This window comes from Sciurus carolinensis, chromosome 1 (genome assembly GCF_902686445.1).
Source record: "Sciurus carolinensis chromosome 1, mSciCar1.2, whole genome shotgun sequence".
Taxonomy (NCBI): domain Eukaryota; kingdom Metazoa; phylum Chordata; class Mammalia; order Rodentia; family Sciuridae; genus Sciurus; species Sciurus carolinensis.
The window spans coordinates 130,396,431-130,411,841 of NC_062213.1; the positions used below are offsets into that span (position 1 = coordinate 130,396,431).

The window sequence follows — 15,411 nt, forward strand, 5'->3', positions numbered from 1 at the left end:
CTAAAATTTTGTTGAGAATTTTTGCGTCGATGTTCATTAAAGATATTGGTCTGAAATTTTCTTTCCTTGATGTGTCTCTGTCTGGTTTAGGAATCAGGGTAATATTGGCTTCATAGAATGAGTTTGGGAGAGTTCCCTCCTCTTCTATTTTCTGGAATACTTTGAGAAGTATGGAATGAGCTCTTCTTTAAAAGTTTTGTAGAACTCGGCTGAGAACCCATCTGGTCCTGGACTTTTCTTTGTTGGAAGGCTTTTGATGACTTCTTCTATTTCATTACTTGAAATTGGTCTATTTAAATTGTGTATGTCCTCCTCGTTCAGTTTAGACAATTCATATGTCTCTAGAAACCTGTTGATGTCTTCGAAATTTTCTATTTTGTTGGAGTATAGATTTTCAAAATAGCTTCTAATTATGTTTTGTATTTCAGTCGTGTCTGTTGTGATATTTCCTTGTTCATTCCGAATTTTAGTGATTTGGGTTTTCTCTCGTCTTCTCTTTGTTAGTGTGGCTAAAGGTTTATCAATTTTGTTTATTTTTTCGAAGAGCCAACTATTTATTTTGTCAATTTTTTGTATTGTTTCTTTCGTTTCAATTTCGTTGATTTCAGCTCTCAGTTTAACTATTTCCTGTCTTCTACTACTTTTGGTGTTGGTCTGTTCTTCTTTTTCTAGGGCTTTGAGCTGTAGTGTTAGGTCGTTTATTTTTTGAGTTTTACTTCTTTTATTAAATGCGCTCCATGAAATAAATCTTCCTCTAAGTACTGCTTTCATAGTGTCCCAGAGATTTTGATATGATGTTTCTTTGTTCTCGTTTACCTCTAAGAATTTTTTAATTTCCTTCCTAATATCTTCTGTTATCCATTCATCATATAGTAGCATATTGTTTAATCTCCAGGTGTTGGAGTAGTTTCTGTTTTTTACTCTTTCATTTATTTCTAACTTCAACCCATTATGATCTGATAGAATACAAGGTAGTGTCTCTATCTTCTTGTATTTGCTGACATTAGCTTTGTGGCATAATATATGGTCTATTTTAGAGAAGGATCAATGTGCTGCTGAGAAGAAAGTGTATTCGCTCTTGGTTGGATGGTATATTCTATAAATGTCTGTTAAGTCTAAATTATTGATTGTGTTATTGAGATCTATGGTTTCTTTGTTCAATTTTTGTTTGGAAGATCTGTCCAGTGGTGAAAGAGGCGTGTTAAAATCACCTAGTATTATTGTGTTATGGTCTATTTGGTTTCTAAAATTGAGAAGGATTTGTTTAACATACATGGATGAGCCACTGTTTGGGGCATAGATGTCTACGATTGTTGATTTATGCTTGCTGATTTATGCTTCCCTTAAGCAGTATGAAATGTCCTTCTTTATCCCTTCTGACTAACATTGGCTTGAAGTCTACATTATCTGAAATGAGGATGGATACTCCAGCTTTTTTGCTGAGTCCATGTGCATGGTATGTTTTTCCCCATCCTTTCACCTTTAGTCTGTGGGTATCTCTTTGTATGAGGTGAGTCTCTTGCAGGCAACATATTGTTGGATCTTTCTTTTTAATCCAATCTGCCAGTCTATGTCTTTTGATTGATGAATTCAGGCCATTAACATTCAGGGTTATTATTGAGATATGATTTGTATTCCCGGTCATTTGGTTCATATTTAAAATTTTTGACACATCTTGGTTCCTCCTTTATTTGACAGTTCCTTTAGGATAATTCCTCCCTTTGCTGATTTGCTTCTTTGTTTTTTATCTCTTCCTCATGAAATATTTTGCTGAAAATGTTCTGTAATGCTGGCTTTCTTTTTGTAAATTCTTTTACTTTTGTTTATCATGGAATGATTTTATTTCATCATCAAATTTGAAGGTAAGTTTTGCTGGGTATAAGATTCTTGGTTGGCATCCATTTTCTTTCAGAGCTTGAAAAATGTTGTTCCAGGCCCTTCTAGCTTTTAGGGTCTGGATTGAAAAATCTGCTGATATCTGTATTGGCTTCCCCCTGAATGTAATTTGGTTCTTTTCTCTCAAAGCCTTTAAAATTCTGTCTTTATTTTGTATGTTAGGTATTTTCATTATAATGTGCCTTGGTGTGGGTCTGTTGTAATTTTGTGTATTTGGAGTCCTATAAGCCTCTTGGACTTGATTTTCCATTTCATTCTTCAGATTTGGGAAATTTTCTGATATTATTTCTTCAAATAGATTGTTCATTCCTTTGGTTTGTTTCTCTAAGCCTTCCTCAATCCCAATAATTCTTAAATTTGGCCTTTTCATGATATCCCATAGTTCTTAGAGATTCTGTTCATGATTTCTCACCATCTTCTCTGTTCAACTTTGTTTTCGAGGTTAAATATTTTGTCTTCAATATCTGAAGTTCTGTCTTCCAGCTGTTCTATCCTATTGGTTATGCTTTCTATGGAGTTCTTAATTTGGTTTATTGTTTCCTTCATTTCAAGGATTTCTGTTTGTTTTTTTTTCAATATCTCTAACTCTTTATTGAAATGTTCTTTTGCTTCCTGAATTTGCTCTGTTAACTGTTGATTGGTGTGATCGTTCAATGCCTGCGTTTGCTCTTTCATCTCATCCTTTGCTTCCCGAATCATTTTAATTATGTACATTCTGAACTCCCTTTCTATCATTTCTTCTGCCATGCTGTCGTTGGATTTTATTGATGTAACATCTAGATTTGTTTGGGGCATTTTCTTCCCTTGTTTTCTCATATTGTTCAGGAATCAGTGGGTCATTAAGATATTGCAGATTTCCTCTATCAACTTATAATGTCCCTGAAGATTGCTAGTATATCCCCTCTTATCCTTCAGTAGTCTGAAGTCTTCGAGGAGGTTGATAATGCAGAGCTCCACGAATAAGCTGCCTCTCTAGGGGTGGTGACCCTCAGGTGGCGTATATTCCCTGCTAGTGGGCAGAGGTGCCTCCACTTGTTGACCAATGGTCATCGAATGGGGAGCTAGACTGTGGGCTGAGGCAAGGCCTGTTTGTGCCTGTGTCTCTGGTTTTACCGTCCCTGTGGGAAAACCTCCCCCGGCCAGGAAGACTCACTCGGTGGGGATGTCTCGCTGGTCAGTTGCCCTCCTAGAGGTTCCCCTCAATCTACAACTACCACCTGGGCTGGGCTGTCTTCCTCTGCAACAATCCCAGGGGCCCGGACCTACGTCCTGGGCCTGGGAGCCTCACCCTTCGCAGGCGAGTCTCCTTAGGCTGCCTCTTCCAGAGAATCTGCCCGCCGCCCTGGAAACTTCGCTCCGCCCCTAGGCGTGTCTCTGTGCGGCTCTTCCAGCAAGAAGCCACCTAGCTCCTGGGACCCTGCTCTGCACCAATCGCCTGGCTATGCAGCCCCTCCTCTGAGCCACCACCTGGACCCCTGTACAATAGCTCCGAGACCCAGAGACCCGCCACACACCTCCTCCTCCAGACAGCCGCCCGGTGTTCCGACACAGTCACTAGGAGTCCAAGCAACTCACTTCGGGTCTCCTCCTCCCGCCAACCACCCGTAGCCCTAGGCAGTCACTCCAAGTCCAAGTGACCCGCCCTGTTCCTCCTCCTCCTCCTTGGGGTAGCCCCCCGGGTGTTCAGGAGCGGTGGCTCCGAGACCAGGTGACCCACCACGCTCCTCCTCCAGGCAGGCCACCGGTGTTCAGGAGCGGTCACTTTTAGTCCAATCAACTCACCACTCGCCTCCTCCTCTGGCAACCACCTGTGGCTCTGATGCAGTCACTCCTAGACCAAGTGACCCACTGCTCTCCTCCTCCAGGCAGGCCACCAGTGTTCTGGAGCAGTCGTTCTGAGTTCAAACAGCTCACCAAGCAGCTCCTCCTCTGGCAACTGCCTGTGGCTCTGATGCAGTCACTCCTAGACCAAGCATCCCGCCGCGCTCCTCCTCTTCTTCCGGGCAGTCCCCCGGTGTTCAGGAGCGGTCGTTCTGAGTTCAAACAGCTCGCCACGCAGCTCCTCCTCTGGCAACCGCCTGTGGCTCTGATGCAGACACTCCTAGACCAAGCGACCCGCCGGGCTTCTCCTCTTCCTCCGGGCAACCCCCTGGTGTTCAGAAGCGGTCATTCTGGGTCTAAACAGCTCGCCACGCAGCTCCTCCTCAGGCAGCCGCCCGAAGCCCCAGTGGTTGTTCGAGTCCAAGCGCTGTGCTGAGCCGCTTCCTCTGTGATGATCCCAGTTGTCCTTGTTTACCGCTCCAGCGGGGGGAGGGGCGTCTCGCCGAGCAACTCCACTTCACAAATTCCCTGCGTTCCGGGGCTACCGCCCCATTCGGGACGCCTCCCCAACGGGAGAGACTCACCCGGCGGCTTTGAGTTGGTCCCAAGTCTCTCACTATCTCCTCTTTTGAATCTTGCGTCCTGGAGCAACGTGAAATGCAGCCGCCCCCTAGTCCGCCATCTTGGCCCCTCTCAAAGAAATTTTAAATGATTGTTAAAGAGATCAATGGACTCAAAGAAGATGCAAATAAACAACTGAGTGAATTAAGGAAGACAATGCAGAATATGAAACAGCATATCAATAGAGATACTGAAAAAGAGCCAAATAGAAATCTTCAAAATGAAAACTTAGTAAATCAAATAAAAAGTTCAGTTGAAAATCTCATCAATAGACTAGATCAAGGAGAAGGAAGAATATCAGGACTTGAAGACAAGGTTAGATGAATAAGAACAAAATGAAACAATGAACAGAATATACAATATCTCTGGGGCAACATTAAAAGACCAAATTTAAGATTCATGGATCATAGTTTAGATATGAGGTATCCCCCCAAAGCTCATGTGTGAAATAATGAAAGAAAGTTTAGAGGTGAAATGATTAGTTTGGAGAGCCACGACTTAATCAGTACACCAAGTCACTGACAGAGATTAACTGGGTGATATATATCTTATGATCTGTGGGTATATATGTATGCATATATATATATATATATATATATATGTAAAATGAATGACAGCAATAATACTAGAGACAGGAGGAGGGGGAATTAGGATTATTTTATTATTGTAAGGTTCTCACACTGTCTATGAAACAGTGTAGTGTTATTTGAAAGTAGATTCATATTAGTTATAAGTGTAATGCAAATTCTAGGGTAACCTCTAGAAAAAGTATTACTGTTTTGCTAAGATAGGAAAGAAAAATGGAATGTTATGCTCAAGCAAAACTACAAAAGGCAGAAAAAGAAAGCAAGATGAAAAAGGGAATGAAGAACAGGACCAACAAATTGAGAGCAATAATAAATAGGGTAGATATTAATATAAATATATCAATAATTTGTGACCCCTAGGAGTTCTCAAATGTCCTCTGTGGCTACTTCTGAGTTGGATTCATCTACTGAGAACATAGAAGACTTCATCATCTGAATCAAATCCAAACAGTATCTGATCTATTTTTTTTGTGCAAAGACACCCAGTCACTTTAGCATTAAAAAAGAGAAACTTCTGCATTTCTATAGGTGAGCAAGCTACAGCATTCATAAAAATAAGACCATTACTGCAATTTTATAACTGGATTAGAGGAAATGTAGAGAATATTATAAAAAAGTTTTTGTTTTCCCTAAGGCTGATTAGTACAAGATTTTGCTCTAAAGTTATTGTAGTAAATAGGGTTTAAAGTCTTCTCTCAAAGTGGAGTTGCTACTTGGAACAACAGAGGACACACATTGAGTGAAAATATCAAAACCAGGTTATTCACTTAGCCTGGGAATCTTAAGAGAAAGAAGGTCACCAAATAGTTCCTTGCATAAAAGTAAAAGTGATAAAGACCCCAGCAGATGGGTAGAAATAGAAGCTGTATGAAAATTCAGGGTAACAAACCACCCAAACAGACCACAACACTTCCAACAAGTGATTCCATCAACACCACAGTGGAGGAAATATTGGAGAATGTACAGGGTTCATAGTCAAAATGTTCACTAAGCTTGAAGAAGATATAAAGAATTAACTTAGAAAAAACAGGAAGTGAAAGATCATTTCAACGAAGAGATTCTGAAAAAGAACCAAAAGAAGTCCTGGAAATGAAAGACTCAATAAATCAAATTCAAAATTCAATGGAAAGCATCACCAATACATTTGATCATTTTGAAGATAGACTTTCAGGCCTTGAAGACAAAGTATATAATTTTGAAAATAAAGTTGATAATAAAGAAAAGATGTTAAGAGACTATGATCAGAATACTTAAAAAATCTGGAATAACAGTAAGACACCAAATCTAAGAATCAGTTGTATAGGAGAAGACTCCAAAATACAAACTAAAGTATTCACAATGACTACACAACAAAATAATATAAGAAAATCTTCCAAACCTCTGGAACAAGATGGAAATCCAAATATAAGAACATGCAGAACCCCAAATAAGCTAGATCAAAAAAGATTCTGTCCAAGACACATTATAATGAAAATGCTTAATAGATAGAATAAAGATAGAATTTTTAAAGCTGCAAGAGAAAAACAGCAAATGAGTCAAATGACTGGGAATACAAATCATCTCACAATAATAACCCTGAATGTTAATGGCCTGAACTCATCAAAAGACACAGACTGGCAGATTGGATTAAAAGAATGAACGAGTGAAATACAAGTGAAATGACACAAGTGAAATACAAAACGTAATTAGAAACTATTTTGAAAATCTATATTCCAACAAAACAGAAAATCTCAAAGACATCAACAAGTTTCTAGAGACATATGAATTACCTAAACTGCACGAGGAGGACATACACAACTTAAATGAATCAATTTCAAGCAATGAAATAGAAGAGGTCATCAAAAGTCTACCAACAAAGAAAAGTTTGGGACAAGATGGGTTCTCAGCTGAGTTCTACAAAACCTTTAAAGAAGAGCTTATTCCAATACTCCTCAAAGTATTCCATGAAATAGAAGAGGAGGGAACCCTCCCAAACTCATTCTATGAAGCCAATATCACCCTGATACCTAAACCAGACAGAGACACATCGAGGAAAAAAAATTTCAGACCAATATCCTTAATGAACATTGATGCAAAAATTCTCAACAAAATCTTAGCAAATCGCATACAAAAATATATTAAAAAGATAATGCACCATGATCAAGTGGGTTTTATCCCAGGGATGCAAGGTTGGGTCAACATCCAAAAATCAATAAATGTCATTCACCATATCAACAGACTTAAAGTCTTAAAGTCAAGAATCACATGATTATTTCGATAGATGCAGAAAAAGCATTTGATAAAATACAGCACCCCTTCATGCACAAAACACTAGAAAAAATAGGAATAGTAGGAACATTTCTTAACATTGTGAAGGCTATCTATGCTAAGCCCATGGCTAATATCATTCTAAATGGTGAAAAACTGAAAGCATTCCCCCTAAAAACTGGAACAAGGCAGGGATGCCCTCTTTCACCACTTCTATTCAATATTGTCCTTGAAACTCTAGCCGGAGCAATTAGACAGACCAAAGAAATTAAAGGAATATGAATAGGAAAAGAAGAACTCAAACTATCCCTATTTGCTGATGACATGATTCTATATTTAGAGGAACTGGAAAAATCCACCAGAAAACTTCTAGAACTCATAAATGAATTCAGTAAAGTAGCAGGATATAATTATGATCAATGAAATCTAATGCATTTTTATTCATAAGTGTTAAATCCTCTGAAAAAGAATTTAGGAAAACTAGCCCATTCACAATAACCTCAAAAAAAAATACTTGGGAATCAATCTAACAAAAGAGGTGAAAGACCTCTACAATGAGAACTACAGAACACTAAAGAAAGAAATTAAAGAAAGCCTTAGAAGATGGAAAATGGCCATACTACCAAAAGTGCTATACAGATTCAGTACAATTCCAATTAAAATCCCTATGACATACCTCACAGAAAGAGAGCAAGCAATCATGAAATTCATCTGGAAGAATAAGAGACCCAGAATAGCTAAAGCAATCCTTAGCAGGAAGAGTGAAGCAGGGGTATTGCAATACCAGAACTTCAACCAGAACAAAGCAATAGTAACAAAAATGGCATGGTATTGGCACCAAAATAGACAGGTAGATCAATGGTACAGAATACAGGACACAGAGACAAACCCAAATAAATAGTTTTCTCATACTAGACAAAGGTGCCAAAAACATGCAATGGAGAAAAGATAGCCTCTTCAACAAATGGTGCTGGGAAAACTGGAAATTCATATGCAGCAGAATGAAACTGAACCCCTATCTCTCACCCTGCACAAAACTCAACTCAAAATGGATCAAGGACCTTGGAATCAGCCCAGAGACCCTGCACCTTATAGATGAAAAAGTAGGTCCAAATCTTCATCATGTCAACTCAGGATCAGACTCCTTAACAGGACTCCCATAGCACAAGAAATAAAAGCAAGAATCAATAACTGGGATAGATTCAAACTAAAAAGCTTTCTCTCAGCAAAGGAAATTACCAGCAATGTGAAGAGAGAGCCTACAGAGTGGGAGAAAATCTTTGCCACTCATACTTCAGATAGAGCACTAATCTCCAGAATATATAAAGAACTCAAAAAACTTTACACCAAGAATACAAATAATCCAATCAACAAATGGGCTAAGGAAATGAACAAACACTTCACAGAAGATCTATAAGGAATGAACGGATACATGCAAAAATGTTCAACATCTCTAGTAATAAGAAAAATGCAAATCAAAACTACACTAAGATTCCATCTCACCTCAATTAGAATGGTGATTATCAAGAATACAAGCAATGATAGGTGTTGGCGAGGATGTGGGGAAAAAGGTACACTCATACATTGCTGGTGGGGTTGTAAATTAGTGCAACCAGTCTGGAAAGCAGTGTGGAGATTCTTTAGAAAACTTGGAATGGAACCACCATTTGACCCAGCTATCCCACTCCTCGGCCTATACCCAAAGGACTTAAAATCAGCATACTACAGTGATGCAGCCACATCAATGTTCATAGCTGCTCAACTCACAAGAGCCAGATTGTGGAACCAACCTAGATGCCCTTCAATTGATGAATGGATAAAGAAACTGTGGTATATATATACGATGGAATATTACTCAGCCATAAAGAATAATAAAATTATGGCATTTGCAAGTAAATGGATGAAACTGGAGAATAACATGCTAAGTGGAATAAACCAATCCCAAAAAACTCAAAGGACCAATGATCTTGCTGATAAGCAGATGATGATACATAATGCGGGTAGGAGGGAGGTAAGAATAGAGGAAGGAGGGACTGTATAGAGGGAAAAGAGGGGTGGGAGGGGTGGGAGGAAGGAAAAAATAACAGAATGAATCAAACATCATTAACCCTATGTAAATGTACGATTACACAAATGGTACACCTCTACTTCATGCACAACCAGAGAAACAAGTTGTACCCCATTTGTTTACAATAAAAACATTAAAAAATAAATTTAAAAAAGAAAGTAGCTGTAAAACCAGTGAAAAATATCTTTTAGTTTGGAGCAACTAGAATTCTCATACATTGTTGATGGGGATATAAACTCCATAATCTCCACATTTATTTAATTTTTAGGTACAGAATTATATGAATGCAATGCTTACTTCTTGTAAACTTTAAGAAATAGTTTGGCAATTTTTTATAAACATACACTCACCTTATGATCCAGAAATTCATTACTGGGTATTTACAAGAGAAATGAGAAAACATGTCTACAAAGAGACTTACACATGAATGTTTAGAGCAGTTTCATTCATAAAAGATCAAATCTGGAAACAATACAAATGTCTATTCTCTAGCAAATGGATAAATTGTAAATATTCATATAACAGACAACTAATCAGCAATAAAAGGGAATGAATCATTGTTACATGTAGCAACATGAATAAATCTTGAATGCATTATGTTCAGTGAGGAGACAGACACAAAAAGGTACAAGTTGTATAATTCCATTTACAGGAAGTTTGGAACAGTCAAAATTAATCTATAGTGATGAAAATCAGATCAACAACTGCCTGAGACAGGAGTCTGGAAAGGGCATGAGGGAACTTTCTAAGGTGATGAAACTGTTCTTTATTTTGACTGGAGTGATGGTTACAAGGTACACACATTTGTTAAAACTGTCTGAAATGATTATTTATAATGTATCTTACTGTAAGCAAATTTTGCCTCAATGAAATGATTTTTAAAACATTTTCAAAATCAAGGGGAAATTAAAGTATTCTATACTAAATAAAACAAAGATTTTGCCTCTATTAGCTCCACACTGAGGTAATTTCTAAATTATATTCTTCAGATAAAAAGAAAGTTATTAAAAATGGAAAGAATGAGCCCTAAGAAGGAAAGAAAAGCAAAGAAAGCGGTAAAAATATGGGTAAATCTAAATAAATGCTAACTTCAGAAAATAATAATAGTGTTTTATGAAGTTAAAAAACAGAATTAAAATATATGATAATGGGACATAATACAGAAAGGGGTGATTGGAATTAAATTATTATAAGATTCTATCATTGTTTAGGAGGAGGAAAAAATTATTTACTTTGGATTTTGTGAAGCTAAGTATACATGTTAAAATTTCTAGTATTATTACTAAAAGATAGAAATAGAACATATAATTTCCAAAGCTAGTATAGAAAAAAATGAGAAAAACAACCAATCAATAAAATGAGGCAAGAAAGAAAAAAGAAATAGGAATAGTGCAACAAACAGCACAAAGCAAGATGGGTAAATATGATAAATGAACTAGAAATAGTTATTATGGCAAATTAAAATGGGTTTCTGGTTTCCTCTCTCAAAATCAGTCTGGAAAAGTTATAGAAACATGATTCTAGAAACGTAACAAAAAGAAGCATGCAAAATTCCAGTGAGAGCCAGGCATGGTGGCACACACCTTTAAGTCCAGCAGCTCAGGCAGGAAAACCACAAGTTTGAGGCCAGTCTTGAAGAGTTAGTATAACCCTGTCTCAAAAAAATAAAAAAATTTATGTGTGCGTGTGTGGAGGTGGGTGTGGTGTGGTAGAGCACCTCTAGGTTAAATTCATAGTACTGCAAATAATAACAACAAAATGAAAACAACTTCCAGTGAGACTTAAAGTTATAGTAAACTATTAAACTAGTAATATGTTATGAAACTGAATGGCTGATGCCAACAGGCAAAGTGCAGATTGAGGCAGCAGTGGGAGGAGAGGGTGGGTATAAAATATCTTATTTTAATTCTTATTTCTTATTCTTGTCATAGAACAATCATTTTCTGCTCCTTAACACCAGACATCAGCTGGTGTACATAAGATAAACATCAGGCAGATGGGGAAGTCCTGGGGGTTGAGTTAAAAAGAACTGTGAACTGACTGACTGCCCTCAGGTATTCAACTTCCCATCCCCTTCCCCTATAAACTACAGAGACAGCCTTCTTCCAATGTTGTTAAGACAGGAAATACCAGTTTCTAGTTACTTATCTCTCAAAAATCCTTACATTCTCTCTATACAAGTATACACACATGTGTACACACACACATACATATATATGTATATACACATACACACATATACACATGTACAGTTGTTAAGTATCTAGGAGTGTATATGTGTATATATATGCCTTACTGTTTCTAGAAATATTAACATCTCTATTAGAGCAGGCTTAGAGAGAAAGAACTTGAGAAAATTTCCAGCCTTAAAAGACAGGATGTTGAAAATGGATGCAAAAAGTTTATAATTTAGCTTTAAAATACATTTAGTTTATTATGTACTTTCTGCTCTCCACAACTAATTGTGGATATTAAAACTATCTTTTAAAATATGGTTCTATATGAAAATTAGTTTCATTTGTTTAATTTCAGATTAATGGCTCAGTGAGCCCCTTTACCTTAAGAGATGAGCTAATAATTACTGTGGTTGTCCATTTTATTTCTTCTTTCCCAACACTTTCCGCCATCTGTATGTCTTTAGATTAGCCCAGCTTCCAGTGGTACTACAATCTGAGAAAATTAAGAACAAAATACCATAGAAATGTTTGATGAACAAATCAATGAAAGATACAACAAAACTTAAGAGTAATGTGAGCATTTTAAAGTATATTTGAACATTAAAATTTGGCAATGGAAAAAGTATCTTGTTATACCTTTAGCTTATTCAACACTATGCTTTAACAATTAGAAGCAATGGCTCTCAATTCAGAGCATTAACTTAAAGAAAGAGGACTTATGCCAATAACCGTGAAAGGTCTAAGGTTTTATTTTATTTGCAAGCTAAAAAGTTAACCTGCCAAATTTGCCAGTAAATGTTTGGAACTGGAGACCATCATGTCAAATGAAATAATCCAATCCCCCAAACCAAAGGCCCAACAAATGTTCTCTCTGATATGAGGATGCTAAAGCACAATAGGGGAAGGGGGAGTGGAGGTTCACCGGATTGGACAGGGAGCAGTCTAGGGAAGAGAATGGGAAAGACAGTAGAATGAATCAGACATAACTTTCCTGTGTTCATATATTAATACACAACCAGTGTAACACCACTTCGTGTATAACAACAAAAATGGGAAGTTATACTCCATGTATGTATGATATGTCAAAATATATTCCAATGTCAGGTATAACTAAAAGGAACAAATAAAATATATTTAAAAATATATTTTTAAAAAAAGTTAATTAGCCAGAGTTCCATGGATATTTAGATCTAAAACCCAGAGACAAAGGCCGTTTTTTTTACTCACAGCAATAGCAGTTACAGCTAGAGTATCATTGTTTTCTTCCACCATGTCCCACAGGGTAATGGGATAAAGACCAAATGACGTCGGCACACACAGTGGGTTGTAGTATACGAAAGGAACCAGAGTATTGGTAACCAATCTTTTATAAACAAGTTTGTATTCTACTCTGGAGAGAAATACTATATCTTACAAAGCTATTTGTTATACAAATATCCTTGAAAAAATAGTCCAGAGCTAAGGCCTGAATATATGCAATTCCAACAAGTACACAGGTGATGCTGATAATGCTGGTCTGAGGATTGTACTTTAACAATCACTGCATTAAGGGAAGGAAGAGTATTCTGGAGAACAAACATTATACACTATATAATAACACTATACAATGGAAATTAGCCTTAAAGAGAATTTCAAGAAGTTCAGTGTGCTAAAATTTACAGTATATATTTTTGAGATAGTTGGGAAGAAAATAAAAATTACTGCAAACCTAGTAGCATAAAATTGAATCTATGCTCTAAATTTGACTTTTCTGATTACATTGAGGCTTAACACCTTTAAGCCATGTTTCCATCTCTGTGAAATGCTTGTGTCTTTTGCTCATTTTTCTATTAGAATTTCCTTTTTTCTCATTTGTTGGTAGGATTTCTTTCTTTCTTCTTTTCTTTTCCTTTCCTTTCCTTTCTTCTTTTAACCAGGGGAACATGCAAATGCAGCCCCTCACTATCATAAATTATGCAGCCAAATTTCCCACATTTGGGGAAATCACCCGAGTCATTACATACGGAAGTGTAATGAAAAAGTCTCACCCTGGGAGGACCATCTTCATAATCATATCTCCTCTGCCAGGTGAACATGAATTTCTTTTCCAGATATTAATTCTTTATCAGCAAGGTATGTTTTCTCCCATCTTTTACTTGGTTTTTCCCCTTCTTTAGGTGATATTCGATACATGCAAATTATTATTTCTAATATAGTCCTCCTCCTCCTCCTCCTCCTCCTCTTTCTTCTTCTTCTCCCTCTCCCCCACCCCCTTATTTTTTATTTTGAGACAAGGTCTTGCTAAGTTGCTTAAAAAAAAGCTTTGCTAAATTGCTGAGGCTGGCTTTGAATTTATGATCCTCCTGCATTGCTGGGATTACAGGCATGTGCCACCATGCCTGACTCCAAAGTCAACACAATTTCTATCAAAATCCTAGCTGATTTGTTTTGTTCTCCTGAGACTTTGGCAAGATCATCCTAAAATTTATATGAAAATTCAAGGGATCTAGAATGTCCATTTTGGAAAAGAAAAACAAAGTTAAAATTCTTAGACTACCCAATTTAAAAACTTGCTATAAAGTTATAGCAAACAAAGCAGAATAGAATTAGCATAAGGATAAACAGAACAGAATAGAGGACAGAAATAAACTCTTATATTTGTGTTTAACTTTTTTTTTAAAAAAAAACCAAGGTGTAAAAACAACTGAGTGGAGAAACAAGAGTCTTTTCAACAAAATGTGTTGAAACAATTAGTGATCTATATATTTTTAAATGAACTTAGATTCATACCTTATACCATACACAAAATTTAATTCAAGAGTAAATCATGGACCTACATGTAAACATAAAACTATAAGTATCATTGTGAACTTGGATGAGGAAAAGAATTTTTAGATATCAAAAGCATAATCCACAAAAGAAAAAAGTGATCAACTAGGCTTCATCAAAGTTAAAAACTTCTCCCCTTTAAGAGACACTGTTGGAAGAATAAAAATATAAGACATGGAGCAGAAGAAAATATTTGCAAAACATATATCTAACAAATCACTTGTATCCAGAATATATTTTTAAAGAGTCTCAAGACTCAATAATAAGAAAATAACAATCCAATTTTAAAAATGGGCAAAAAAAATTGTGTGGCTACTTCACCAAAGACAAATAAATACCAAATAAAAATATGAAAGACACTCAACTAATCATTAGGGAAATATAAATTAAATCTACATGAGATACCTCTACTAACTTATTACAAAGGCACAAATTAAAAAGATTAATCATATTAAGTGTTAGTGAGGATATAATGAACTAAAACTCTCATATACTACTGGTTAGAAAGTATGTGGTACAGTTTGGAAAAAAGTTTTGCAATTTCTTAAAAAGTTAGTAATACATCAATATGATCCAACCATTTCACTCCTACGTATTTTACCAAAGTGGGGGGGCATATGTCTATACAGTCTTACACATAAATGATTTATTTGTAATAGACAAAAAATAGAAATAGTGCAAATGATTCTTCACAGGTGAATGGATATATCTATCCATTCAATATATACAATGCATACAATTCAGCAATAAAAAAGAATTTTTTTTCAATGCTGAGGATCAAATTTGTGACCTCATGCATGCTAAGAACAAGCTCTGCCACTGAATTACAACCCCAACTAGTAAGTGAATTACACACACACAACAACCTGGACCAATCTCAAAAATCATTATGCTGAATCAAAGAAGCCAGATCTTCTCTTTTCCATAAGAAGTATATAGTGTACAATTCCTTTTATATAAAACTCTAGAAATGAAAACTAATCCAGTGATGATAAATAAACAAAACAAAACAAAACAAAAACAACAGAGGGGTAATAAGCACAAAATTACGGAATTATACAAAGGCAGGAGGAAACTTGAGGATGTTGGGTATGTTAATCATTGATTGTGGTGATGGTTTTACAGCAGATATAGACCTGTGTCAAAACATCACATTATACACCACAATTTATTATGTATCAGTAAT

At 36.4% G+C, this 15,411-nt stretch overlaps 1 protein-coding gene and 1 non-coding gene across 2 annotated transcripts in view; both read right to left on the reverse strand.

The window, feature by feature from the left end:
• The window catches only part of C1H1orf146 (chromosome 1 C1orf146 homolog), a 29,778-nt gene extending 17,911 nt beyond the window's left edge, over positions 1 to 11,867 (reverse strand). The window contains exon 1 of the mRNA XM_047517195.1: positions 11,799 to 11,867. Within this exon, the coding sequence (XP_047373151.1) occupies positions 11,799 to 11,867 (69 nt within the window). The remainder of the gene's footprint in view (positions 1 to 11,798) is intronic.
• A 1,463-nt stretch (positions 11,868 to 13,330) lies between these two features.
• Positions 13,331 to 13,492, reverse strand: LOC124968575 (U1 spliceosomal RNA). The gene has a single exon (XR_007105767.1). It is a non-coding gene; the product is annotated as a U1 spliceosomal RNA (small nuclear RNA).
• Positions 13,493 to 15,411: the final 1,919 nt, after the last annotated feature.